The 26670-nt window shown below is 65.9% G+C and overlaps 3 protein-coding genes across 3 annotated transcripts in view; 1 reads left to right on the top strand and 2 right to left on the bottom strand.

The window, feature by feature from the left end:
• The first annotated feature begins 6 nt into the window (after nt 1-6).
• On the top strand, nt 7-1931 carry RPP21 (ribonuclease P subunit p21). Its single transcript, XM_082499743.1, has 5 exons — nt 7-198; nt 891-982; nt 1079-1161; nt 1298-1402; nt 1788-1931. The coding sequence occupies exons 1-5, from the start codon at nt 142-144 to the stop codon at nt 1814-1816; spliced, it is 366 nt and encodes a 121-aa protein (XP_082355869.1). The 5' UTR covers nt 7-141; the 3' UTR covers nt 1817-1931.
• GNL1 (G protein nucleolar 1 (putative)) lies at nt 1899-6981 on the bottom strand (the record flags this gene model as incomplete). Its single annotated transcript, XM_082499742.1, is given in 13 exon segments — nt 1899-2227; nt 2330-2356; nt 2359-2469; nt 2590-2737; nt 2822-3000; nt 3829-4029; nt 4510-4605; nt 4700-4892; nt 5002-5073; nt 5159-5334; nt 6487-6617; nt 6707-6830; nt 6906-6981. Coding segments are annotated over 13 exon segments (1743 nt in total). The 3' UTR covers nt 1899-2018.
• Nucleotides 6982-8396: 1415 nt separating this feature from the next.
• ABCF1 (ATP binding cassette subfamily F member 1) overlaps nt 8397-26670 on the bottom strand; it is a gene marked incomplete at its 5' end in the record, with an annotated part of 19363 nt that continues 1089 nt past the window's right edge. Inside the window, 25 exon segments of the mRNA XM_082499747.1 lie at nt 8397-8624; nt 8702-8774; nt 8872-8936; nt 9822-9990; nt 10711-10743; nt 11046-11116; nt 11236-11310; nt 12694-12865; nt 14175-14287; nt 14384-14508; nt 15498-15581; nt 15660-15808; nt 15904-16043; nt 17893-17978; nt 18088-18188; nt 21332-21457; nt 22584-22709; nt 22797-22859; nt 23447-23512; nt 23632-23694; nt 23696-23740; nt 23919-23953; nt 24129-24206; nt 24209-24260; nt 25001-25084. Of these exon segments, the coding sequence (XP_082355873.1) occupies nt 8458-8624; nt 8702-8774; nt 8872-8936; nt 9822-9990; nt 10711-10743; nt 11046-11116; nt 11236-11310; nt 12694-12865; nt 14175-14287; nt 14384-14508; nt 15498-15581; nt 15660-15808; nt 15904-16043; nt 17893-17978; nt 18088-18188; nt 21332-21457; nt 22584-22709; nt 22797-22859; nt 23447-23512; nt 23632-23694; nt 23696-23740; nt 23919-23953; nt 24129-24206; nt 24209-24260; nt 25001-25084 (2361 nt within the window). The 3' untranslated portion in view covers nt 8397-8457.

Consider the following 26670-nt stretch of genomic DNA (forward strand, 5'->3'; position numbering starts at 1 on the left):
CTGCCCCTTCGCTCCTATTGGTCAGAGCGGGGGAGCGAGGGCAGGCCGACCCCGCCCCTCCTACACACGCAGGCGGGCGCAACCAATGGGGAGCGTCGGCCCCGCCCACCCCGCTCGGGAAGGGGCCAATCGAGGGCAGTTATGGCGGCGCCGGTGCGGGACCGCGAGGCGCTGCAGCGGCTCAGTTTCCTCTTCCAGGTGGGGCGGGGGCTGGTCCGGGGGTCTATAGGGGTCCGGAGGGGTTTTGGGGGGGGGGCTATAGGGGTCCTGGGGGGTTATGGGGGGCCTGGAGGGGGCTATAGTGGTCCTGGGGGGGTTATGGGGCCCTATAGCCCCCTGGAGGGGGCTATAAAGGTCCTGGGGGGGGGGCCATAGGGGGGCATATAGGGGTCCTGGGGGGGTTATGGGGAGGCTGTGGGGGGCCTGGAAGGAGCTATAGGGGTCCTGGGGGGGGTTATGGGGTCCTAGAGGGGTTGGGGGGGGGCATATAGGGGTCCTGGGGGCCCTCAAATGAGCTATAGGGGTACTGGGGGAGTTATGGGGGTCCTGGAGGGGGCTATAGGGATCGTGGGGGGATTATGGAGGGTCTGGAGGGGTTGGAATGGTTATGGGGGACTTGGAGGGAGGTATAGAGGTCTTGAGGGGGGGCTGGGGGGGGCTATGGGGCTCCAAGTGGGGTATAGGGTTTGGGGGTGGGGCTGTGGGACAGCAGAAAAAGGTGGGGGGGTGTCTTCAGCTATTACCTGGAGGGGCTGGGGGGGGGCCTGGAGAGTCTGGGGGGCTCTGGGGTTTTGGGGGGGGGGGGGGCTGTAGGGAAGCAGGGGGCGGGGGGGGCTGCATCTATTACCCCCCCCCCCCCCCTCTGCCCCCCTCACCCCACCCCCCCCCAGGCCGCGCACTGGGTGCTCCCCCACAGCCCCGCTCTCGCCCGCTTCTACTGCAGCACCCAGCGGGGGGCCGCCCGCCGCCTGGTCCTGCGCATGTGAGCTACGGGGAGGGGACTTGGGGGGCTGGGGGGGGTGTCACCCCACTCGTGACCCCCCCCACACCTTTCTTTCCCCCCTTCCCCCCCCACCAGGGCCCCATCGGTGAAACGCAGCGTGTGCCGTCGCTGCTGCTCCCTATTGCTGCCCGGGGACGGGGGCTCTCTGCGCCTACGGGGTGGGTGTCACCCCCTCCCCTCCCCCCCACTCCCCTCAGGGGAGTTGGGGACACTTTGGGGACCCCCACAAGGGGAGGGGGGGTGGTGGGGAGGGGGAGGGATTGAGCCGGACCCCCTCCTGGGTGCCGCCCGCAGGGGGAGGGCAGCCCCGCACGGTGCTGCGGTGCCGGAACTGCGGCCGCTATCGGCGGTACCTGTGCCAGAGGGAGCTCCGCCCACTCGACCAGGCCCCGCCCACCGGTGAGAGAAAGGGGGCGGAGCCGGGCAAGAAGTGGGGTTTGGGGAATGGGGGGGCTCAGCTTGGGAGGTGGGGCTGGGGAGAAGGGGCGGGGCCTGCGGAGAAGGGGCGGGGCCTGGGAGTGGGGATGTGGTTTGGGAGGTGGGGCTTTGGAAGGGGCGGGGTCTGGGGACTTGGCTTGGGAGAAGGGAGAAGGGGCGGGGCCTGGGGAGAAGGGGGTGGAGCCAGCCTTTCTGGGACCAACCCAGGGGGTGGGGCTAAGGATGGGGGTGGAGTCAGTTGCCCCATGGCTGATTGAAGGATTAAGGTAGCAGGGTGGGGCTAGATCCAAATAAGGGCAGAGGTGGGTGGGGCTATCAGGGCAGTGCAGTGACATCACCGCCCTAGGCCCCGCCCCAGAGAACAGCTCGGCATGAATCCTACCCGGCGACAGAGCGGCATCGCGCCTTCCCATTGGTCCCTGCGGAAACCGCCCTTAGCCAATCAGAAGGCTGTGGCTGCAGAAATAAACCTCCTTTTATTCCATATATAGTATTAGTGTAACAGTGGGCGGCTGTGCCTCCATTGGCTCCGCCCCCCTCCACTGGCTCCACCCCCAACTCCCGGGGAGGGGCGGGGCTAACACTCATCCTCTCCCAGCAGCGCAAAGGGGTTGGGGGCGGTGCTAGTGGGGGGCGTGGCCTCCCCAGGCTCCTCCTCTTCCTCACTGTCACACTCCTCCTCCGAAGTGGACCCCTCCCCGGGGGGGGCGGAGCCGCGGCCGCCCGCCTCCCCCTTCTCCTGCAGCGCCGCCAGCGCCGCCGTCTCGGGGTGCTGCTCCCACAAATCTGGGGTGGGGGACACAGGAGGGGGTGGTGAGGCAATCCCCCCCCCCCCCCTCAGCCCCAAATCCAGACCCCTAGGAAGAAGGGGGAGGGGGCGTGGCTCACCCTTCTGGGCGGAGTAGCCGGGGGGCGGAGACAGAGGCGGAGCCTGCCGTCGGCTGCCAGGCGCAGGATGCTATTGGCCGCCCGGTAGACGTCGTTACGAGCCGCCTTGGCCGTCTTGTACCCTCGTTTTTCTGCCCAAGCTGCAGAAATAAAAAAAAAAACAACAAAGAACTGGGATTTCCCAAAAATAGAATTGGGGGGGGGGGGGGGGAAGAGACAGATTTTCAAAGGATTTTGGCCCCCGAAATGGGTGCGCGGACCTTCGCAGATATCCCAGGCGGTCCAACCGGCGGCGCTGGTGGGGGGCCGGAGCTGGAGGAGGGTCGGGAGGGGGATACGGGCGGCCAAGAAGCCCACGGCCGAGTAGGGCTCCTGCAGCTGCGAGATGGGGTAGACCCCTGCCAGCACCTGGGCGTGGCCAGAAGGGGGTGTGGTCAGAAGAAGAGGTGTGGCTGTGAGAAGGGCGGGGCGATGGGGAGGGGCGGGACCCACCTGGAGAGCCGGAGGGGCGCGGGAAGGGAAGACGAGGCCGGGACAGTCGCAGAGGCGGACGCGGGGGGTGAGGAAATGGGTTTGGAAGTAACGGGTCCGTCCGGGAGCGCGGGAAACGCTGACGGCGCTGCGGCCCACCAGCGCGTTCAGCACCGACGACTTGCCGGCATTGGGCAGGCCTGCGGGGGGGGGAGGGGGGAGGCTTGGGACACGCCCCCCTCCTCAGAGCCACGCCCCCTCCCCGGGCCACGCCCCCCACAGCAGGCCACCCCCCACCCCCCCTCTACTTAACACCACCAGTGGGTGGGGACAGACCCCTAAGCTCCGCCCCCCATGGCAGGCTCCACCCCTACCTCTGCCTAAGCCCCACCCCCTTGCCATGCGGCCACACCCCCATATCAGCCCACCCTGGTGGCACCAAGCCCCGCCCCTTTCCCCATTAGGCCCCACCCCCTGGATGAACCCCCACCCCTGCCCCACCCCTTTGATAAGGCTCCACCCCTCAGTTAGGCCCCGCCCCATCAATTAAACCCTTCCCAATTAAATCCCACCCTTCCCAGTTAGGTCCCACCCCTCCTGGTTGGCCCCGCCCCCTTTTCTGCCCCCACCCCACTCATTCATCCATCCCTTCACCCAGTGACATACCCTCAGGGCCAGGCCCCGCCCACCTCTATGAAGCCCCGCCCCCATTTAAGCCACACCCCTTCTGGTTGACCCCGCCCCACCCAGGTCTATACCCCCACCCAGTGCAGTCTCCCCAGGGTGAAGCCCCGCCCCCTCCAACGAGGCCCCGCCCCTTCTGGTTGACCCCGCCCCCCCAGTGTCCATACCCTCACCCAGTGCAGTCTCCCCAGGGTGAAGCCCCGCCCCCTCCAACGAGGCCCCACCCCTTCTGGTTGACCCCGCCCCCCCGGGGTCCATACCCTCACCCAGTGCAGTCTCCCCAGGGTGAAGCCCCGCCCCCTCCTTCGAGGCCCCGCCCCTCCCTCGAGGCCCCGCCCCCTCACCAATGCAGCCCAGGGTGAGGACTCCATGCCGGTACCGCTCCCACTGCCGGGGGGCCATCGCCGCGCCGTCCCCGTCCTCCTCCTCACCGTCCCCTCCTTCCTCCTCCTCCTCCTCCTGCTGCTCCTCCTCCTCCTCCTCCTCTCCGCGCGCCGCCGCCTCCTCCGCCCGCTCCAACCGCGCTCGCCAACTGCTCAGGTCCACTGCCGGCCACGGCGGGTGACGGGGGGACACCCCCCAGCACCCAGGGGGACAACCCCACCCCCCCCCACCACACAGGGGGACACAGGGACAACCCCCCCCCCACCACACAGGGGGACACAGGGACAACCCCCCCCACCACACAGGGGGACAACCCCCCCCCCACCCCCCCCCCAGCACCCAGGGGGACACAGGGACCCCTCAGCACCCAGGGGACATGGGGACACCCCCCCCCCCCAGCACCCAGGGACCCCCCAGCACCCAAGGGACCCAAAAAACACTCCCTGAAGCACCCAGAGGACACAAGATGCCCCCCCGACACCCCCCCCCCCCCAGCACCCAGAGGGATCCCCCCATCCTTGAAACTCCCCCCCCAACCCCAGCACGAAGCTAAGCAGGTTCCGCCCCGCGCAGGGAGCGGATGGGAGACCCCCCCCACCCCCTACATCAGCACCCATGGGTGCCCCCACCCCCAAGCTCACCTTCTCCCCCCACGATGCTCTCGCAGGCCTCCAGCAGCTGCCAGGGGCCCACAGCCCGGCTCCAGCCGCCCCCCCGCCTCTGCTGCCGCCGCAGCCCTGGGGGAGGAACAGAATGAGGGGTGGGGGGTGGAAATCAGGACGCTGGGATCCCCCCCCCCACCCCACGTCACCCCCACCCTCGGGTGCCTACCGGGTGCGGGGCCGCGTCGGGGGGCGGAGGTGAAGGGGACGACGCGGACGGAAGGGAACCGGCGGCGCAGGAGGTGGCTCCAGGCGGTGGCCACGGCGGGAGAGGTGAGGTCGATTTTGTTGAGGATGAGGATGAGGCCCTTCCCCAGCTCCCGCGTCACGTGGGCGGCCAACGCCGGCGGCACGTTCAGCGCCTTGCGAGGGAGAGGGGGGGGGGACACACACAAAGTTGGGGGTCACCCGGCCCCTCCTTGAAACCCAGAGATCTGCGTTTCCCCCCCCCACACACACCCCCATACTCACGGGATGTCGGGCGTCGGTGATGAGGAGGATGACATCGGACATCTCCAGCACCCGCCAGAGCTGCCGCCATGTCTGGGGAGGGGGACACACACACGCGGTGACCCCCATGTCCGTAAACACCCCCCTCCCCGGTGTCCCCCACCACATCCCCTCTCACCTCCAGGTTGTGCTCGAAGGGGGCCACGTCCCCTCCGTCCTCGTCCTCGCCCTCCCCAGGGCGCTGGCCCTCCCGCAGGGCTCGGAGGAAGGAGTTGAAAGCCGCCTCCTCCCGCGTCCGCAGTTCCTCCGGGCTCATGGCGAAGCTCCAGGGCGGCCGGCGAGGGAAGTCCAGCCCTGCCACCCGGCAAGCCTGGCTCCCACCGGGCCCGGGACACCCCCTACCGGGGCCACTTCACCCCCCCCAGGGGCCACCTCCCCACCCCCCCCCCCAGGGGCCACCTCCCCACCCCCCCCCCCAGGGGCCACCTCCCCCTCCCCGGGGCCACTTCACCACCCCCCCCCCAGGGGCCACCTCCCCCTCCCCGGGGCCGCTTCACCCCCCCCCGGGGCCATCTACCCCTCTCTGCAGCCATTCAACCCCCCCCCCAGGGCCACTTACTGCCCCCCAGAGACCATCTACCCCTCCCTGGGGCCCCTTAAATCCCCCAGAAGCCATCTAACCCTCTCCAGGACCCCTTAATTCCCCCAGGAGCCATCTAACCCTCTCCAGGACCCCTTAATTCCCCCAGGAGCCATCTAACCCTCTCCAGGACCCCTTAATTCCCCCAGGAGCCATCTAACCCTCTCCAGGACCCCTTAATTCCCCCAGGAGCCATCTAACCCTCTCCAGGACCCCTTAATTCCCCCAGGAGCCATCTAACCCTCTCCAGGACCCCTTAATTCCCCCAGGAGCCCTCTAACCCTCTCCAGGACCCCTTAATTCCCCCAGGAGCCCTCTAACCCTCTCCAGGACCCCTTAATTCCCCCAGGAGCCCTCTAACCCTCTCCAGGACCCCTTAATTCCCCCAGGAGCCATCTAACCCTCTCCAGGACCCCTTAATTCCCCCAGGAGCCATCTAACCCTCTCCAGGACCCCTTAATTCCCCCAGGAGCCATCTAACCCTCTCCAGGACCCCTTAATTCCCCCAGGAGCCATCTAACCCTCTCCAGGACCCCTTAATTCCCCCAGGAGCCATCTAACCCTCTCCAGGACCCCTTAATTCCCCCAGGAGCCATCTAACCTTCTCCAGGACCCCTTAATTCTCCCGGGGGGCCACTTAACTCCCCCCGGGGGCCATCTACCCCTCTCTGCGGCCACTTAACCCCTCTAGAAGCCACTTACTTCCCACCCCAGGGCCACTTAGTAGTCCCCAGACCATCTACCCTTCCCCGGCGAACCTTAATTCCCCCCGGGGGCCTTTCAACCCCCCCCAGAGGGCCACATCATCACACCCCCCCCCCCAAGTGTGTATTTCCCCCTTTTCCCCGGGGTTTTCTGTCCCTCACCGGGGCCGTAGATGGTGTCCGGGTCCAGCTCCAGGGCGGTCTCAGGCAGCAGCTCCAGCAGCTCCTCCTGGGCCCGCCGCCGGCGTCGCGCCAAGGCCTCGGCCCGCGGTCCCCCCAACTGCAGCCGGAACCTGTCGGACCCCCCCCCGGATTGAGCCTCAAATAGAACACCCGCTTCCCCCTACCCCCCCCCCTCCCCCCACTATCCCTCCCAGTTTACCTGCCGGGATCGTGGCGGCGGGGAGGGGGAAGGGGGTCACCCGTTTCACCGGAGGTCGCATCGCTACCGCGCTCCCGGCTCCCGCTGCGGCTGCCCGGGCCCGAGTCCGGCCCTGCCGGGGCATCTACGGGGAGAGAATGGGGGGGGAGGTCAGGGCCCGGCTGAGAGGCCCCGAGGGGGGAGGGGGGTCCCGGCTCACCGCTCCGCTTCCGTTCCCGCCGGTCGCGGAGCTGCTGCTTCTTCCGTTTGGCGCTGAACGGCCGCTTGCGGGGCATGACGGGAGGTCACGTGAATGAGGCGGGGCCAATCGGAAGCCGGGGAGAAGGGAAAGGAGGAGCCAATAGGAGGGCGGATCACCTCAGAGCGAGGGAGGGAGGAATAGCGGGGAGAGCCAATAGAGAGGGAAAGTCGCCCTGGAGGGGAAGGGCGAAGCAGCGCGGGCCAATGGGAGAACACATTACCGAATGGAGGGGGCGGGATGAGTTCGCAAGAGCCAATAGGAGATCACCTCAGGGAACGCGGCGGGGCGAACCCGCGAGAGCCAATGGGAGGAAGAATCACCTCAGAGTCGGGAGGCAAGGGGGCGGGACGTGAGCGCCAGCGAACCAATCGAAGAGGTGGCGGACCGGAAGCCGAGGGGTAATACTGCAGGGCGGCGCTCTAGGCTCGTCTCTGTGGCCGCGCAGGCGCAGTAGGCGGCGCCCGGCCGTGCCGAAGGCGGCGGTGGAGGAATGGCGGGGGGAGAACGAGGGGCCGGGTGAGGCCGGAGAGCGCCGGGAGGGGCCTTTTTGAGGGTGGAGGGGCAATTCGGGGGCAGAAATGCCCCATCTACGGTGTGTAAATTCCCACCTATGGGGTGTAAATATCCACCTATGGGGGCATAAGTCTTCCCACACCCCTCAGGGCATAAATCCCCCCCCACCCCCCCGCTTCAGGCCCCCAATCCCCACTTATGGGGCGTCAATCCCCACTTGTGGGGCAGAAAAGCCCACCTTGGGGGCAGAAATACCCATCTCCAGGGTGTAAATGCCCCCCCCCCCCCCCCCCACAAGGGATGTAATTACCCCCCTATAGGGTGTAAACACCCCCCCTATGGGGCAGAATTCCCTCCCCCCTATCCCATGGGGTGAGGAATAGTGGTGGTGGGGGGGGTGGTCCTGGGCGCTCTTTTCTGTGTGGACTCGGTGGGGGGAGGGGCCCCGCTCCCGCCCATTCCCTTTTTGTATATTTTGTACCTTAATAATAAACCCATGGGGAAAAAAAAATAGAAAATGCTGATGTCGGTGCTGGGGGGGTGCGGGGGTGGGGTTTGTAACGCGTTTACTCTGGAACCTATTGACGGGTTCACCCTGGAACCTACTGAGGGCGTTTACTCTGGTCCCGGCTGTGGCCGTTCACTCTGGACCCTACTGACGCCATTCACCCTGGACCCTACCGAGGCCGTTCCGTCCTGGTTTGAGGTAAAACAGAACCAATTTTGTTCAGTAACTTCGCTTCTTAGCTGGGCCTAAACCACGACACGTTCACTCTGGACCCTATCGACGCCATTCACACTGGACCTTTGCTGAGGCCGTTCACTCTGGACCCTACTGACACTATTCACCTTGAACCCTCCAGACGCCGTTCACTCTGGACCCTACTGACTTCAGCCCCCCCCCAACGAAGGCGCTTTCCAGCCACTGGTGCTCCGTTCCACTTTATTAACGGGGAGAGGGGGCGTGGCGGTGCCCCTCCCCCCCTGCCCCACCCCCTCACTCGCGGGGGCGGTTGATGACCACCTCCCCCAGCGCCTCCAGCACCTCCCGCTTGTAGTCCTCGAAGTCGCCGTCGATCTGGCTGAGGCCCTGCTCCTCCACCACCCACAGCTGGCAGCTCGTCTCCGTGATCAGGCGGGCGTCGTGGCTCACCACGATGACGGCTGTGAGGTCAGCGTCAGCGGGCGGTGACATCATCATGCCCACCCCGCCCTCCCCCCTTTCCCCCCCCCCGCCTCACCTCCTCGGTACTCGTTGATGGCGTCGGCCAAAGCGTCGATGGACTCGATGTCCAGGTTGTTGGTGGGTTCGTCCTGCGGCGGGGAGGGGGAGGAGGGGCAATTGAGGGATGCAAGGGTGGGGGATGGGATGGCCCCGCCCTGCCCCGCCCTGCAGCCCCGCCCCGCTCACCAGGATGAGGACGTCGGGCTCGCGACAGGCCAGCTCGGCAAACACCACCCGGGCTTTCTGGCCACCTGCGGGGGAAAAGGGGAGGGGCTTAGCCTGGGGGAGCTCCGCCCCCTAATTCGGCCCCGCCCCCTAACACAGCCATGCACCCTCCAGGCTGAGTGGCTCCACCCCCTCTCTCTGGTAGGCTCCGAGCCCTGTCAATCACACTCAGCCCTTCCCCTCCCTGTTGTTTTGCCATGTGGCCCCGCCCACACTGCCTGGCCACGCCCCTCTCCCAGCCCCACTCCCTCCCCAACCCTGGTAAAGCACCGCCCCCCCTTGGCAGGAGGCCCCACCCCCTTCGGAACAGGCCACACCCCTCCAAAGTGGCCCCTCCCCCTGCCACTAGTCTGCCCCTACACCCATGCCCCACCTCCAGATAGGAAGCCACGCCCCTTTCCCCTCAGGCCCCGCCCCCCTGGCTCTCTCCCTGGACACACAAGCAGCCCAGGCCCCGCCCCCCTGGCTGCAGGCCCCGCCCCAAAGCAGAAGCTCCGCCCCCTTCCTATGCAGAACTCCATGTGTCCCCTTGAGGTACAAGAACCCCACAGACTCCGCCCCCTGCCCAGGCCCCACCTACCAGGATGCAGGCCCCGCCCACCATTACACCACACACCCCCAGTGGAGAGGCCCCTCCCCCAAAGTAGAAGCCCCGCCCCTTCCTATTTAGAACTCCATGTGTCCCCTTGAGGTACAAGCAACCCCCAGGCTCCTCCCCCTCCACGTTGGCTCTGCCCTCTGGCCACGCCCACCACCGAGACCCCACCCCCAGGCGCTGGCCACACCCACCCACCCAGGCCACGCCCCCCATGCCAGCAGCCCCATTGAGCCCTGTGCGCCCCTTGAGGCACCGACAACCCACGCCCTCCCCCCCGGCCCCGCCCCTTCCGGCGCTGGCCCCGCCCCTTCACCCGAGAGCTTGGCGATCTGCAGGGTGTGGGCGTGGCCCTCCAGCCCGAAGCGGCCCAGGCACTTGCGGGCGTCCTGGTGGGGCAGGTTGAAGTTACGCTGCAGGTACTCGGCCGCCGTCTCCTCCAGCCGCAGCTGCTCGGCCGCTTGCTGGTTGAAGAAGCCCACTTTCTGCCAAAAATAAAAATAAAATTAAATTAAATTAAAAGGGGGCGGGGCGGGGTCAGGCCACGCCCACCGGCCGCGCCCACCGGCCCCCATCATGGGATTCACCTCTGTGTGTCGTCGTCCCCCCCCCCTCCTCCCCCCCCATGGAACAGGCTGCTGCAGGGGTGAGGCCACACCCCCCCCGGTGGCAAGCCACGCCTCCAAGTGGGTAGCCACGCCCACACTGGTAAGCCACGCCCCCACACCCCCGCCTCTGGTAGTGGGATCCCGTCCCCTGGGCAGGCCACGCCCCCGTGCCTGCAGCTCTGCCCCCCCTCCCCCAGCCACACACCCCCAGTGGGGAGGCCCCTCCCCCAAAGCAGAAGCCCCGCCCCTTCCTATTTAGAACATTCCTAAGCACATGGAGGCTCCACCCCCAACCCCCAAGGCCCCACCCCTGGCAGAGGCCCCGCCCCCCATCCCGACGAAGCTCCACCCACCCTCTCCCCATGCAGCCCCCACGGAGCATGTCTGGAGGCCACGCCCCCCCCGCAGAAACCCCACCTCCAGCCTCAAGCCCCACCCCTTCAGAGGCCCCACCCCACCACAAGCCCCACCCCCTGTCCCTCCAGAGGCTCCGCCCCCTCCCTTGTCCCCACCCCATTAGACCACCCTGCCCTCCTGCCAGGCCCCACCCCCTCGAAGCCCCGCCCCCTCCCGTAGGCCCCGCCCCCCCGCACTCACCAGCCGGTGGTTCCTCCGCATCTGCCCCCGCGTCTGCAACAGAGACGTGTTGGGGGGGGGGGGACACACACGACACCCCAAAATCCACCGCCCCCCCCCAAACCCAGGGGGGATCCCCACCACCCCCCCACCCCAGGAACCCCCCTCCCCACCCCACATCCCGGGGGATACCCCCCCAACCCCCCCCCCCCCCCAGCTTTTAGGGTCCACCCCCTACAAATAAGGAAGGGGGGGAACCCCAAAGAAGCCCTCCCCCCCCCAAATCGATACACCCCCTCCCCTATATTTTTTTTGGGGGGGGGGGAACCCCCTTTATTTTTTGGGGGGGTCCCTACCGGCGTCAGCTGCCCGGTGAGCAGCTGCAGCAAGGTGCTCTTCCCCACGCCATTGGGGCCCACGATGCAAACTTGGGGGGCAGTGGGGGGGGGGGGAGGAGGAGAAGAGAAAAAGGGGGGGGGCTCATGTTATTGTAGGGTCTCCAGGGCCCCCCCCCTCCCCCGTTACGGTGTTTTCGTCGGGTCTCACCCCGCGACTCCATGTCGATGCCGAAGTCGAGGTTGCGGAAAAGCAGCTCCTGCCCCTCGTAGCCGAAGTCGACGCCTGCGGATGTGTGGGGTGAGGGGGGCTTAAATTTGGGGGGGGGGGGGGGGCGCCCCCCTGCCCCCTCAATGCCCCCCACAGCCCCCATCGCCCCATAACCCCCTCAGCCACCCCTCAAACCCCCACCCCGTAACGCCCCCCCTCACCCCCAGTGCCCCATAACCCCCCCCGCCACCCCGTAAGACCCCTAACCCTCCCCCCCAACAGCCCCCCCCAGTGCCCCACAGCACCCCCCAACCGCCCCACAGCTCCCCGACCCACCCAGAGTCCCCCAACCCCCCCCACTGCCCCCCAACCCCCATAATGCCCCCCAGTACCCCATAACCCCCCCAGCCACCCCATAACACCCCCTGCAGCCCCCCAACACCCCATAACTCCCCCCCAGCCCCCCAAATCCCCCCCAGCAGCCCCCCCCACTACCCCATAACCCCCCTGCAGCTCCCCAATACCCCCTGACACCCCCCATCCCCCCATAACCCCCCGCAGCCCCCCAAATCCCCCCCAACAGCACCCCCACTACCCCATTACCCCACCACCACCCCATAACCCCCCCGCAGCCCCCAAAACAGCCCCCCCGCCACCCCATAACCCCTCCAGCCACCCCATAACCCCCCCACAGCCCCCCAAATCCCCCCAACAGCACCCCCACTACCCCATAACCCCCCCACAGCCCCCCAAAACCCCATAACCCCCCCAGCCACCCCATAACCCCCCGCAGCCCCCCAAATCCCCCCAACAGCACCCCCACTACCCCATAACCCACCACCACCACCCCATAACCCCCCCGCAGCCCCCCAAATCCCCATGACAGCCCCCCCAGCCACCCCATAACCCCCCACAGCCCCCCAAATCCCCCCCAACAGCACCCCCACTACCCCATAACCCCCACCACCACCCCATAACCCCCCCGCAGCCCCCCAAATCCCCATGACAGCCCCCCCAGCCACCCCATAACCCCCCACAGCCCCCAAAACAGCCCCCCCGCCACCCCATAACCCCTCCAGCCCCCCCATAACCCCCCGCAGCCCCCCAAATCCCCATGACAGCCCCCCCAGCCACCCCATAACCCCCCCGCAGCCCCCCAAATCCCCATGACAGCCCCCCCAGCCACCCCATAACCCCCCACAGCCCCCAAAACAGCCCCCCCGCCACCCCATAACCCCTCCAGCCCCCCCATAACCCCCCGCAGCCCCCCAAATCCCCATGACAGCCCCCCCAGCCACCCCATAACCCCCCGCAGCCCCCAAATCCCCATGACAGCCCCCCCAGCCACCCCATAACCCCCCCGCAGCCCCCCAAATCCCCATGACAGCCCCCCCCGCCACCCCATAACCCCCCCGCAGCCCCCCAAATCCCCCCCCCCAGTTCCCCCCCGGGGGGTACCGTGGAGGCCGAGGATGGGGGGGCTGAGGGGGGGCGGGTTGGGGAAGGTGAAGCGGACGGTGTATTCCCGCGGGCGCTTCAGCAGCTCCGGGGTTTCGGCCGCCTCTTCCGCCGCCGTCCGCCGGCGGCACTTCTGCTGCTTCCGCGTCAGCGCCTCCTTCGTCTGCTTCTCCTGAGGGACGGAAGGGAACGGGATCCGCTCGGGGATCCGCTCCGGGATCCGCTGAACACCCCCCCCCCCCCCCCCCCAAACCATCACCGGATCCCTTGCAGGGAGCGGGGCTGTGTGGCGGGGTCTACCGTGGGGTAACCATCCCGTGTCCCCCCCCCCCCCCCCCCCCCGGCACCGATCCGGCCCCCAGATCCCTCTGGATCACTCCAGTGGATCCCACTGGGAGGGGGGAATCCCTGTGGTGAAGCCGGGGGATCCCAGGAGGGATAGGGGTCCTCAGGATGGGGATTTAGGGGGACACAGCAAAATCGGGAGACACTGGGAGGGGTAGAGGTGATTTGGGAGGGGAGGGGATCCCAAAGGAGTAGATCCCAAGGGCCGGGATCCCCAGGGAGTGGATCCCAAGGGATCCCAGCAGGGAGGGGGGTCCCGGGATGGGGATTTAGGGGGACACGGCGAAATGGGGAGATGCCGGGAGGGGTAGAAGTGATTTGGGAGGGGAGCGAATCCCAAAGGAGTAGATCCTGAGGGCTGGGATCCCCAGAGAGCGAATCCCGAGGGAGTGGATCCCGAGGGATCCCAGCAGGGATGAGGGTCCCCAGGATGGGGATCTTGGGGGGACACAGGGGAATCGAGAGACGCTGCGGGGGGAAGCAGTGATTCCAGAGGAGAGGGGATCCCGAGGGAATGGATCCTGAGGGAATGGATCCAAGGGAGCGGATCCCGAGGGATCCCAGCAGGGAGGGGGCTCCCCAGGACGGGGATGTGGGGGGGGACACACACAGGGGGACCAAGAGACCCCGGGGGAGGGAAGAGGCGATCCCGGAGGGGAGGTGATCCCCAGGGAGCGGATCCCGAGGGAGCAGATGCCGAGGGAATGGATCCTGAGGGAATGGATCCAAGGGAGCAGATCCCGAGGGATCCCCGCAGGGACAGGGGTCGCCAGGACGGGGATCTGAGGGGGGACACAGGGGAATCGAGAGACGCTGCGGGGGGAAGCAGTGATTCTGGAGGAGAGGGGATCCCGAGGGAGGAGAGGGGATCCCGAGGGAGTAGATCCCGAGAGAGGGGATCCCAAGGGAATGGATCCTGAGGGGATGGATCCAAGGGAGTGGATCCGAGGGAACGGATCCCGAGGGATCCCAGCAGGGACAGGGGTCGCCAGGACGGGGATGTGGGGGGACACACACACACAGGGGGCCCGAGAGACCCCGGGGGAGGGAAGAGGCGATCCCGGAGGGGAGGTGATCCCCAGGGAGCGGATCCCGCGGGATCCCGGCGGGATCCCCTCCCCCTGCCCCCGGCTCACCGCCTGCTTGGTGGATTTGCCGCCGGCCTTGAGGTCGCGCAGCTTCTTCTCCTGCTTCTCAAACTGCTTCAGCAGCTCCTTCTGCTTCTGCTGGTACATCTTCTTGAACGTCACTGCGGGGGGACACCCGAGGGGCAATTAACGGGGGTTTAATTGCCCCAACCCCCTGTAATTTGCCCCTTTCTCCCCCCCCCCCCTCCTCCACGCACTGTAGTTGCCGCGGTAGTAGAAGAGGCGCTGTGCGTCCAGGTGGATGATGTCGGTGCAGACGTCATCGAGGAAACCCTGATCGTGGGACACCACCAGCAGCGTCTTCTTCCACGTCTGCAGGTAACTGGAGGGGGTTGGGGACACGGGGACATCGTTGGGGGACATCCCGGCCCGGCCGTGGGGACAAACCCCCCCCCAGCGTGGGCACATCCCCCCCCCCCCCCCCCTTTTCCGTAGGGGAATGGCCTCTTGGGGGACCCCGTTTTGGGGATGCTCTCCTGCTTTGGGGACACCACCCCAACCCTGGGGACAAAGCCACCTTGGGGACAGCCCTGCCCTGGGGACACCCCGATTTGGGGACATTCTTACTCTGGGAACACCACAATTTGGGGACATTGTCACCTTGGGGACACTCCTGCCCTGGGGACACCCCGATTTGGGGACAGCCCTGCCCTGGGGACACCACGATTTGGGGACGTTGTCCCTTGTCCCCTGTCCCCCCCTTTGTCCCCGTCCCTCTCCTTGTCCCCTGTCCCCTCCCTTGTCCCCTGTCCCCCCCCTTTCTCCCCCGTCCCTCTCCTTGTCCCCTGTCCCCCCACTTTGTCCCCTGTCCCTCTCCTTGTCCCCTGTCCCCTCCCTTGTCCCCTGTCCCCCCCCTTTGTCCCCGTCCCTCTCCTTGTCCCCTGTCCCCCCACTTTGTCCCCTGTCCCTCTCCTTGTCCCCTGTCCCCTCCCTTGTCCCCTTGTCCCCCCACTTTGTCCCCTGTCCCCTCCCTTGTCCCCTGTCCCCCCACTTTGTCCCCTGTCCCCCCCTTTGTCCCCGTCCCTCTCCTTGTCCCCTGCCCCCCCACTTTGTCCCCAGTCCCTTCCCTTGTCCCCTGTCCCCCCCTTGTTCCCCGTCCCCTCCCTTGTCCCCTGTCCCCCACCTTTGTCCCCATCCCTATCCTTGTCCCCTGTCCCCCCCTTTGTCCCCGTCCCTCTCCTTGTCCCCTGTCCCCTCCCTTGTCCCCTGTCCCCCCCTTTGTCCCCCATCCCTATCCTTGTCCCCTGTCCCCCCCCTTTGTCCCCGTCCCTTCCCTTGTCCCCTGTCCCCCCCCTTGTCCCCCGTCCCCACTTGTTGAGCCAGATGACGGCGTTGAGGTCGAGGTGGTTGGTGGGTTCATCCAACATCAGCAACGTCGGCTCCATAAACAGCGCCCTGAAACGACACCGCTGTCACCTCCCAGTCCCCCCCCCCGTCCCCCCCCCCTCAGATGTCCCCTACTTTGTCCCTTACCGGGCCAAGGACACCCTCATGCGCCACCCGCCGGAGAATTTCCTGGTGGCTCTGTTCTGCATTTCGGGATTAAACCCCAAACCGGCCAAAATCCGCCGCGCTTTGGCCTCGGCGGCGGCCGCCCCGATGGCCCGCAGCTCCTCGTACACCTACGGGGAGGGGGGGTGGGGGGAAAAGTGTCACTTTGGGGGGGGTCTGCCAGGGTTTCCCCGTGTCCCCGAGGGGTCCCCGAGCGTCCCCGTACCTTCTCCAAGCGCTCGGCGGCCGCGTCGTCGCCTCTTTCCAGCAGTGTCTGCAGCCGCTTCTCCTCCTCCAGCAGCCGCAGGCGCTTGGTGTCGGCGCGCAGCACCGCCTGCACCGCCGGCGTCTCGTCCGCCACCACCTCTGGGGGGGGGGGGAAGGAACGGGGAGGGTTTGGGGGGGTCCCAGGGGGTCTTGGGGGGGTCTCAGGGGGTTTTGAGAGGGGTCTCATGGGGTTTTGAGGGGTTTCCGAGTGGTTTTGGGAGGGTCTCAGCGGGTTTTAGCGGGTTTCCAGGTGGTTTTGGGGGGGTCTCAAGTGTTCTTTGGAGATTTTAAGGCAGTTTGGGGGTCTCATGTGGTTTGTGGGGGGGTTCAGGTGGTTTGTGGGGGTGTCTCCAAATGGTTTGGGGGGATCCCAGGGGGTTTTGAAGGGTTTCTGAGTGGTTTTGGGAGGGTCTCAGGGGGTTTTAGGGGGTTTCCAGGTAGTTTTTGGGGGGTCTCAAGTGTTCTTTGGAGGTTTTAAAGCAGTTTGGGGGTGTCAGGAGGTTTTGGGGGGGGTCCCAGGGGGTTTTGGGGGGGTCTCAGGGGGTTTTGAGAGGGGTCTCAGGGGGTTTTGAGGGGTTTCCGAGCGGTTTTGGGAGGGTCTCAGGGGGTTTTAGGGGGTTTCCAGGTGGTTTTGGGGGGGTCTCAAGTGTTCTTTGGAGGTTTTAAGGCAGTTTGGGGGTGTCAGGAGGTTTTGGGGGGGTCTCATGTGGTTTGTGGGGGGGTTCAGGTGGTTTGGGGGGGGGGTCTCAGGGGTTTTTGAGGGGTTTCCAAGTGGTTTGGGGGATCCCAGGGGGTATTGAGGGGTTTCCGAGCGGTTTCGGGAGGGTCTCAGGGGGTTTTAGGGGTTTCCAGGTAGTTTTGGGGGGGTCTCAAGTGTTCTTTGGAGGTTTTAAAGCAGTTTGAGGGTGTCAGGAGGTTTTGGGGGGGGTCCCAGGGGGTTTTGGGGGGGTCTCAGGGGGTTTTGAGAGGGGTCTCATGGGGTTTTGAGGGGTTTCCGAGCGGTTTCGGGAGGGTCTCAGGGGGTTTTAGGGGGTTTCCAGGTGGTTTTGGGGGGGTCTCAAGTGTTCTTTGGAGATTTTAAGGCAGTTTGGGGGTCTCATGTGGTTTGTGGGGGGGTTCAGGTGGTTTGTGGGGGGTCTCAGGGGTTTTTGAGGGGTTTCCAAATGGTTTGGGGGGATCCCAGGGGGTTTTGAAGGGTTTCTGAGTGGTTTTGGGAGGGTCTCAGGGGGTTTTAGGGGGTTTCCAGGTAGTTTTTGGGGGGTCTCAAGTGTTCTTTGGAGGTTTTAAAGCAGTTTGGGGGTGTCAGGAGGTTTTGGGGGGGGTTCCCAGGGGGTTTTGGGGGGATCTCATGGGGTTTTGAGGGGTTTCCGAGCAGTTTCGGGAGGGTCTCAGGGGGTTTTAGGGGGTTTCCAGGTGGTTTTGGGGGGGTCTCAAGTGTTCTTTGGAGGTTTTAAGGCAGTTTGGGGGTGTCAGGAGGTTTTTGGGGGGGTCCCAGGGTGTTTGGGGGGGTCTCAGGGAGTTTTTTGGGAGGTCTCAGGGGGTCTGGGGAGGTCTCAGGGTTTTTTTGGGGTGGTTTCAGGTGGTTTTGGGGGGGGTTCTCAAGTGTGTTTGAGGGGGACTGAATTGTTTTGGGGGCATCGGGCATTTTCTGGGGGGGTCCGAGGGGGGGTTTGGGGAGGGGGAGTCTCAGGGACCTCAGAGACTTTTGGGGGGGTTTCAGGTAGTTTTGGGGGGGGTCTCAGGTGGTTTTGGGGGGGGGTCCCAGGGGTTTGGGGGGGGGTCCCAGGGGTTTGGGGAGGTCGCAGGGGGTTTGGGGAGGTCCCAGAGGTCTGGGGAAGGTCGCAGGGGGTTTGCGGGGGGGTCCCAGGCTTTTTGGGGGGTCTGAGGGGGTTTGGGGGGGGGTCCGAGGCATTTTGGGGGGGGGGTCTCAGTTCTGCAGGGGCTCTACCTTGTTCGCAGAGCAGGACGTCGATGTTGGGGGGGATGCTCAGCGCCCGGTTCGCGATGTGCTTCAGCAGCGTCGTCTTCCCCTTCCTGTTGCCGAAAGAGGGGTTAAACGCTACCTTTGGGGGGGGGGGGGAGGGGGTGTAAAAAAACCCCCTCCTCTCCCCCCTGTGAGGTTTTTGGGGTGGGGGACACCCACCCGTTGGGTCCCACGAGGCCGTAGCGGCGTCCGGCCACGATGTAGAGGTCGGCGTTGACGTAGAGCTCCTTCCCGTGGGCCGAGATGCTGAACTTCTCCAGCTGCCACCGGGGAGATGGGGGGGGGGTTGGGGGGGTTCAGGGACCCCCCCTGGACCCCTTGAGCCCCCCCATGGCCCCCTGATTCCCCTCACGGCCCCCTGAACCCCCTCATGGCCCCCTCAAACTCCCCCATGCACCCCACACTTCCCCCTCAAACACCCCCCTATGGCCCCCCCAGACCCCTTCTCCCCCCACCCGCGACCCCTCCACAGCCCCCCCCTCGGGTTCCCCCCAACCCCCTGACCCCTCATCACCCCCCATGTGGTGATCGATGGGGTTTCGGGAAAGTCCCAGAGCAGTTTTGGGGGTGAATCAAGAGGGTTTTGGGGGTCCCAGAGGGCGTTTGCGGTGATTCAGGGGATTTTGGGGAGAGTCCCAGGGGGTTTTGGGGGTCCCAGAGGGGGTTTGGAGGTGATTCAGAGGATTTTGAGGGGAGTCCCAGGGGGGTTTGGGGGTCTCAGGGGGTTTGGAGGTGATTCAAGGGGGGGTTGGGGGAGTCCCAGAGGGTTTGGGGGTGATTCAGGGGAGTTTTGGGGGTCCTGGGGGGGTTTGGGTGAGTCCCAGGCTGTCTTGATGTTATTCAGGTGAATTTTAGGGGGGTTTCAGGGGGGTTTGAGGGTCCCAGGGGGGTTTGGGGGTCGCAGGGGGGTTTGGGGGTGATTCAGGGGGGGTTTGGGGGGAGTCCAAGAGGGTTTGGGGGTGATTCAGGGGAGTTTTGGGGGTCCTGGGGGGGTTTGGGTGACTCCCAGACAGTCTTGATGTTATTCAGGTGAATTTTAGGGGGGGTTCAGGGAGTTTGGAGGGTCCCAGGGGGGTTTGGGGGTCGCAGGGGGGTTTGGGGGTGATTCGGGGGGATTTGGTGGGAGTCCCAGAGGGTTTGGGGGTGATTCAGGGGGGGGTCTGGGGGGTCCCGGGGTGGGTTTGGGTGACTCCCAGACAGTCTTGATGTTATTCAGGTGAATTTTAGGGGGGGTTCAGGGAGTTTGGAGGGTCCCAGGGGGGTTTGGGGGTCGCAGGGGGGTTTGGGGGTGATTCGGGGGGGTTTGGGGGGAGTCCCAGAGGGTTTGGGGGTGATTCAGGGGGGTCTGGGGGGTCCCGGGGGGGGTTGGGTGAGTCCCAGGCTGTCTTGATGTTATTCAGGTGAATTTTAGGGGGGGGGTTGGGGGGTTTTGAGGGTCCCGGGGGGGTTTGGGGGTGATTCAAGGGGGGGTTGGGGGTGTCCCAGAGGGTTTTGGGGTGATTTAGAGGGTTTTGGGGGTCCTGGGGGGGTTGGGTGACTCCCAGGTTGTCTTGATGTTATTCAGGTGAATTTTAGGGGGGGGTCAGGAGGGTTTGAGGGTCCCAGGGGGGTTTGGGGGTCGCAGGGGGGTTTGGGGGTGATTCGGGGGAGTTTGGGGGGAGTCCCAGAGGGTTTGGGGGTGATTCAGGGGGGGTCTGGGGGGTCCCGGGGGGGGTTGGGTGAGTCCCAGGTTGTCTTGATGTTATTCAGGTGAATTTTAGGGGGGGTTCAGGGGGTTTGAGGGTCCCGGGGGGGTTTGGGGGGAGTCCCAGAGGGTTTGGGGGTGATTCAGGGGAGTTTTGGGGGTCCTGGGGGGGTTTGGGTGACTCCCAGACAGTCTTGATGTTATTCAGGTGAATTTTAGGGGGGGTTCAGGGGGGTTTGAGGGTCGCAGGGGGGTTTGGGGGTGATTCGGGGAGGGTTGGGGGGAGTCCCAGAGGGTTTGGGGGTGATTCAGGGGGGGTCTGGGGGGTCCCGGGGTGGGTTTGGGTGACTCCCAGACAGTCTTGATGTTATTCAGGTGAATTTTAGGGGGGGTTGGGGGGTTTTGAGGGTCCCAGGGGACTTTGGGGGTCGCAGGAGGGTTTGGGGGTGATTCAGGGGGGGTTTGGGGGGAGTCCCAGAGGGTTTGGGGGTGATTCAGGGGAGTTTTGGGGGTCCTGGGGGGGTTTGGGTGACTCCCAGACAGTCTTGATGTTATTCAGGTGAATTTTAGGGGGGGTTCGGGGGGGTTCAGGGGGGTTTGAGGGTCCCAGGGGGGTTTGGGGGTGATTCAAGGGGGGGTTGGGGGTGTCCCAGAGGGTTTTGGGGTGATTTAGAGGGTTTTGGGGGGTCCTGGGGGGGGTTGGGTGACTCCCAGGCTGTCTTGATGTTATTCAGGTGAATTTTAGGGGGGGGTCAGGAGGGTTTGAGGGTCCCAGGGGGGTTTGGAGGTCGCAGGGGGGTTTGGGGGTGATTCGGGGGAGTTTGGGGGGAGTCCCAGAGGGTTTGGGGGTGATTCAGGGGGGGTCTGGGGGGTCCTGAGGGGGTTTGGGTGACTCCCAGACAGTCTTGATGTTATTCAGGTGAATTTTAGGGGGGGTTCAGGGAGTTTGGAGGGTCCCGGGGGGTTTGGGGGTCGCAGGAGGGTTTGGGGGTGATTCAGGGGGGTTTGGGGGGTGTCCCAGAGGGTTTGGGGGTGATTCAGGGGGGTCTGGGGGGTCCCGGGGGGGCTGGGTGAGTCCCAGGCTGTCTTGATGTTATTCAGGTGAATTTTAGGGGGGGTTGGGGGGTTTTGAGGGTCCCAGGGGGGTTTGGGGGTGATTCAAGGGGGGGCTGGGGGTGTCCCAGAGGGTTTTGGGGTGATTTAGGGGGTTTTGGGGGGTCCTGGGGGGGTTTGGGTGACTCCCAGACAGTCTTGATGTTATTCAGGTGAATTTTAGGGGGGGGGTCAGGAGGGTTTGAGGGTCCCAGGGGGGGTTGGGGGTGATTCAAGGGGGGGTTGGGGGTGTCCCAGAGGGTTTTGGGGTGATTTAGAGGGTTTTGGGGGGTCCTGGGGGGGGTTGGGTGACTCCCAGACAGTCTTGATGTTATTCAGGTGAATTTTAGGGGGGTTTCAGGGGGGTTTGAGGGTCCCAGGGGGGTTTGGGGGTCGCAGGGGGGTTTGGGGGTGATTCAGGGGAGTTTTGGGGGTCCTGGGGGGGTTTGGGTGACTCCCAGACAGTCTTGATGTTATTCAGGTGAATTTTAGGGGGGGTTCAGGGGGGTTTGAGGGTCCCCGGGGGGGGTTGGGGGTCGCAGGGGGGTTCGGGGGCGATTTGAGGGGGGGAGGTTTGGGGGAGCGCCAGGGGGTTTTGGGGTGATTCGGGGGGGTTTGGGGGCTCACCTTGATGTCGGAGGCGTTCTCCAGCATGGCCTGCCGGGAGGAGAGCTCGGCCTGCGACACCGAGAAGTCGTTCTCCCCCGTGGCCGCCGCCGCCTTGATGGTGGCAACCTGCCGCTCGTACTCCATCTTGGGGAGAGGGGGCAGAAAGGGGCGGGGTCAGCGCCCAGCCACGCCCCTCCATGCCAAGCCACGCCCTCCTCAATCGCCCTTTTCGTTAGCTAACTGGTTACCCCAATGGCCCAGTTAAGCTGAGGTCCCCCAAGGCCCCACCCCTTCAAGCCCCACCCCTCCTTAGCCCCACCCCTAAGGCCCCACCCTCCCTTACCCCACCCCGCACAGCCCCACCCCTCCTTTGCTCCACCCCTCCAAGCCCCACCCCTCCTTAACTCCACCCCTCTGCAGCCCCACCCCTCCTTAGCTCCACCTCCTTTGGCCCCACCCCTTCAAGCCCCACCCCTCCTTAACCCCACCCACTCCCTAGCCCCACCCTTCCTTTGCTCCACCCCTTTGGCCCCACCCCTCCAAGCCCCACCCCCTCCTTAGCCCCACCCCTTCATTAGCCCCGCCCCATCCTTAGCCACACCCCTCATTAGCCCACCCCTCCTTAGCCCTGCCTCTTCAAGCCCCACCCCCTTAACCCCACCCCTTCAAGCCCCACACATCCTTAGCTCCACCCCCTTCCTTAGCTCCACCCCCTTCCTTAGCTCCACCCCTTCAGGCCCCTACCCTCCTTAGCCCCACCCCTTCAAGCTCCACCCCCTTAACCTCACCCCTTCAAGCCCCACCCATCCTTAGCTCACCCCCTTCCTTAGCTCCACCCCCTTCAGGCCCCTCCCCTCCTTAGCCCTGCCCCCTCCTTAGCCCCACCCCTTCAAGCTCCACCCCCTTAACTCCACCCCTCCTTAACCCCACCCCTCCTTAGCCCCACCCCCTTCCTTAACCCCACCCCTTCAAGCTCCACCCCCCTTACCCCCCCCCTTTAGGCAACTCCACCCCCCTGAAGCTCCACCCCCTTAACTCCACCCCTCCTTAGTCCCACCCCTCCTTAACCCCACCCCTTCCTTAACCCCACCCCTTCAAGCTCCACCCCCTTAACTCCACCCCTCCTTAGCCCCACCCCTTCAATCTCCACCCCCCTTAATGCCACCCCCTCCTTAGCCCCACCCTCCTTAGCCCCACCCCCTTCCTTAACCCCACCCCTTCAAGCTCCACCCCCTTGGCCCCGCCCTCTCCTTGGCCCCACCCCCCCCACCTGCTTCTTCATCTTCTTCTTCTCCTTCTTGCTGACGCGGGCGTCGGGCTCGGCCTTCCTCCCCCCCCCCTCCTCCTCCTCTTCCTCCTCCTCCTCCTCATCGTCGCACAGAGTGGAGAATTGGTTCTGCGGAGGAAGAAATTGGGGGGGAGGGGCCACGGCGTCACGCGGGAGCCCCCCCATCCCCCCCCTTCCTCCCCTCCCCCCCCTCACCTTCAGCCCCTTCCGCCCCTCCTCCGCGGAGCCTTCGGCCTCATCCTCGCTGGCGGCTTTGCCCTGCGGGGGAGAGGCACAACGGCGGGGTGAGACCCCAAGTGTGGGGCCAGACCCCCCAAAATACGGGGGGAGACCCCCAAAGTGTTTGTGAGACCACCCAGAGTGTGGGGTGAGACCCCAAAATGTGTGCTGAGACCTCCAAAATGTGCGGTGAGCCCCCCAAAATATGGGGTGACACACCCAATATGTGGGGTGGAACCCCCAAAGTGTGGGGCAAAGCCTCCAATATGTGGGATGAGACCCCAAAATGTGTGCTGAGACCTCCAAAATGTGCGGTGAGAAGCCCAAAATGTGCGGTGAGACCCCAAAAACATAGGGAGAGACCCCAGAAGCGTGGGGTGGGACCCCCCAAAATGTGGGGCGAGCCCTCAAAACATGGGGTGATACACCCGAAATACGGGGCGAGACGCCCAAAATATGGGGCAAGACCCCCAAAATGTGGGATGATACACGCGAAATATGGGGCGAGACGCCCAAAACCTGGGGCGAGACCCCCAAAATGGTGGGATGATACACCCAAAATATGGGGTGAAACGCCCAAAACCTGGGGCGAGACCCCCAAAATATGGTGGGGCGAGACCCCTCACCTGCCGCTTCCCCTTGCTTTTCTCAGTTTTCCGGCTCTTCTTCCTCTTCTCGCCCTCCTCTTCCTCCTGCTGGCACAGTCGGAGAGAGGGGGAGGGCACACGGCCGTCTGGGCCCCTCCCCCACCACAGCACCCCCCCCCACACCCCTTGGGTGCCCCCCACCCCCCAAGAACCCCCCCCCTCACCTTGTTGCTTTTGCCCTTGCCGGCCCGCGAGCCTTCCTCCTTCCTCTCCTCCTCCTCCTCCTCCCTCCTCGCTCTGCTCCCGGCTCAGCGCCGCGAAGACGTTGCCGCCCTTCCGAGGGACAATTTCCCCATTTCCAGGGGGGAGTTTTCCCCCCCAAAATTTTCCCTCCGCCCCCCCTCCCCCTTTTCCCACCTCTCCCCACTTTTGGATTCTCCCCTCCCTATATTTTAGCCTTCCCCCATCACAGACATTTTGACCTTCCTCCCCTCCGCTGCCCCACGCTCACCTTCCTCCTCCTCCCCCCTTTCCTGGGGGTCGGCGCTGTGGGGGGGGGGGGGGAGAGAGACAAAATGGAGGTTTAGAGGGGAAGGGGGGGAAGAAACCATAGAGTTGCAGGTCAGCCGAGGCCTAGAGCGGCACTTCCTGGTTGGAGCCGCTCTAGCCCGGGGCGACTCGCTGCTCCCCCATAGGGAGTAATGGGGGGAATTGGACTGACCTTCCTCCTCCTCTTCCTCGCTGCCGGCGGCCGCCAGCTCCTGCAGCCGCCGACTAAGCTCCACCTCCTCTTCCTCAGCTCCGCCCCCGCCCGCCGCCGCTCTTTCCGGCGGTCTCGTTTCCGCCGGGAGGCCTGGGAAAGGAAGGAGGGGGGGGGGGGGGGGGGATGTTCATTAACCCCCCCTCCTTAATTACCCCTTTCGCCAACCCGCTCGTTAGCCGGGAGAACTAGTTAACCTGCTGCCTCTGCGGCCCCACCCACACAAACCCCACCCCTCCCTAGCCCCACCCCATAGCCCCACCCATCCAAAACCCTGTCCCAACATAGCCCCACCCCCTGCCCCACCCCCACCAGGCCCCACCCCTCTCAGCCCCACCCCACTTTAGCCCCACCCCCAGCCCTACCCTCATCAGGCCCCACCCCTCTTCAGCCCCACCCCCACCAGACACCACCCCTCTTTAGCCCCACCCTAACCAGGCCCCACCCCTTTAGCCCCACCCCTCTTCAGCCTCACACCCACCTGGACCCACCCCCTTTAGCCCCACCCTTTAGCCCACGGCCCGCCCCACCCTAACCCAGGCCCCACCCCATCTTTAGCCCCACCCCCTGCCCCACCCTAACCAGGCTCCACCGTCCTTTAGCCTCTGCCCTACCCCTTTAGCCCCACCCTCTGCCCCACCCCACCAGGCCCCACCCCCTGCCCCACCCCCACCAGGTTCCACACCCCATTTAGCCCCACCCCTGCTCCACCCTATCCAGGCCCCATCCCTCTTTAGTCCCACCTCCTTTAGCCCCACCCCTCTTTAGCCCCACCCTCCCCAGGCCCCACCCCCTTTAGCACCGCCCCCTGCCCCAGCCCCGCCCCAACGAACCTGCTGCCCCGGCGCCTCCTTCTCCGGGGGGGGGGGCGCCTCCGCCGGCGCCGCTTTCTCCTCCTCCGCCAACTCCTCGAAAAACTATTTTGGGGGGGGGTGGGGGGGGGTGGACACAAGAAGGGGGGAGGGGGTGTCAAAGGGCAGATGTCAGGGGTCAAAGGTCAGGGGTCAGGGGTCACGCGCTCACCGATTTCTTTCCCTCCGGTCCTTCTTCCCCTTCTTCACCGGTTGCTCTGGGGGGGGGGGAGGGGAGGGGAGGGTCAGCATCACCCCCTCCCCCCCCCCCGCCTCAACGCGGCCCTGAGGGACCCATTTCCCCCCGCCAAAGGCTCTCCCCGGGGGTCCGCCTGCCCCAGCCCCCCCCCCCCCCATCCCCATCCCCCGGGGGGACCCACCGGCTGAGCACCCCCCCCACTCCCCGCGGGGCTTCCCGGCCACCCCCGATCCCCTCTCCCCGCGCTGTCCGGCCTCACCCGGCCCCTCGTTCTCCCCCCGCCATTCCTCCTGCTTGGCCGCCGCCGAACGCGCTCCCTTCGGCATGGCCGGGCGCCGCTTACTGCGCCTGCGCGGCCACAGAGACGCGGCTAGAGCGCCGCCCCGCCGGCGGCCGAACTTCCGGTCCTCCGCCCGCTCCGATTGGTTAGTGCGCTCGCGTCTCCGCCCCTTGACTCCCTCCCTCCCTCCAGATGGGGCCGGTTCGTCCCTCCCCTTCTGAGGTGATTCTTCTTCTTATTGGCTGGCGCGGGTTGATCCCTCCCAGTTCTGAAGTAGCTTGTTCTCCTATTGACGCCGGCAGGTGAACGGCCCTCCCATTGGCTCCTCCCCGCCTCCTGCCGCTCCGATTGGACGCCTCCGGCCACGCCCCCAGCACGTGTCCGGAAGCGGGGCGGTGAGCGGGGCCGAGCCGGGCCCTGACCCCCGTCAGGGGCAATTACTGGGGTAAGTCGCCCGGGGAGGTGGCGGGTAAGTGGCCCCGAGGAGGGGTTAAGTGGCTCCTGGGGGGTAAATGGCCCCAGGAGGGGGTATGTGCCCCCAGTGGGGGTTAAAGTGGCCCCGGGGGGAGGTAAGTGGCCCCTGGAGGGGGATGTGAGAGTGCGGAGGTGGGGGAGGGACATGTGGGGTGAGGTCTCCCATCCACTCCCGGGGAGGGTGGGCCCTGCTTAGCTTCGTGCTAATGATGGGGGTGCGCTGGGGCCAGGGCTGGTGGGCGGGGCCAGCGCTGGGGGGCGTGGTCTAGGCGGTTTGTACTTTAATGGGGATGTCAGCTGGGGGCGTGGCCCAAGCGATGGGCGGGGCTTGGGGTGCCTGTGTCTCAAGGGGCTTATGGCGAAGGGGCGGGGCTGAATCTACGAGGGGGTGGGGCCTCCCAGATGGGGCGGGCCAGCGCTCTGGGCAGGCGGGGCCTGGGCTGCTTGCACTTCCAGGGACTCACTTCTCAGTGATGGGCGGGGCATGAGGGGAAGGGGGCGTGGCTTTCTATCTGGAGGCGGGGGCTGGGTGTAGGAGGGGCAGGCTGGAAGCAGGGGGTGGAGCCACTGTGGAGGGGTGTGGTCTGTTCCAGGGGGGTGGAGGCCTCCTGGCAAGGGTGGGCGGGGCTTCCCTAGGGTTCTGAAGGGGGTGGGAGAGGGGCGTGGCCCAGCAGTGTGGGCAGGGCCAACGTTGAAACC

Source organism: Vanellus vanellus (assembly GCF_965231255.1).
Source record: "Vanellus vanellus genome assembly, contig: SUPER_32_unloc_2, whole genome shotgun sequence".
Classification (NCBI taxonomy): domain Eukaryota; kingdom Metazoa; phylum Chordata; class Aves; order Charadriiformes; family Charadriidae; genus Vanellus; species Vanellus vanellus.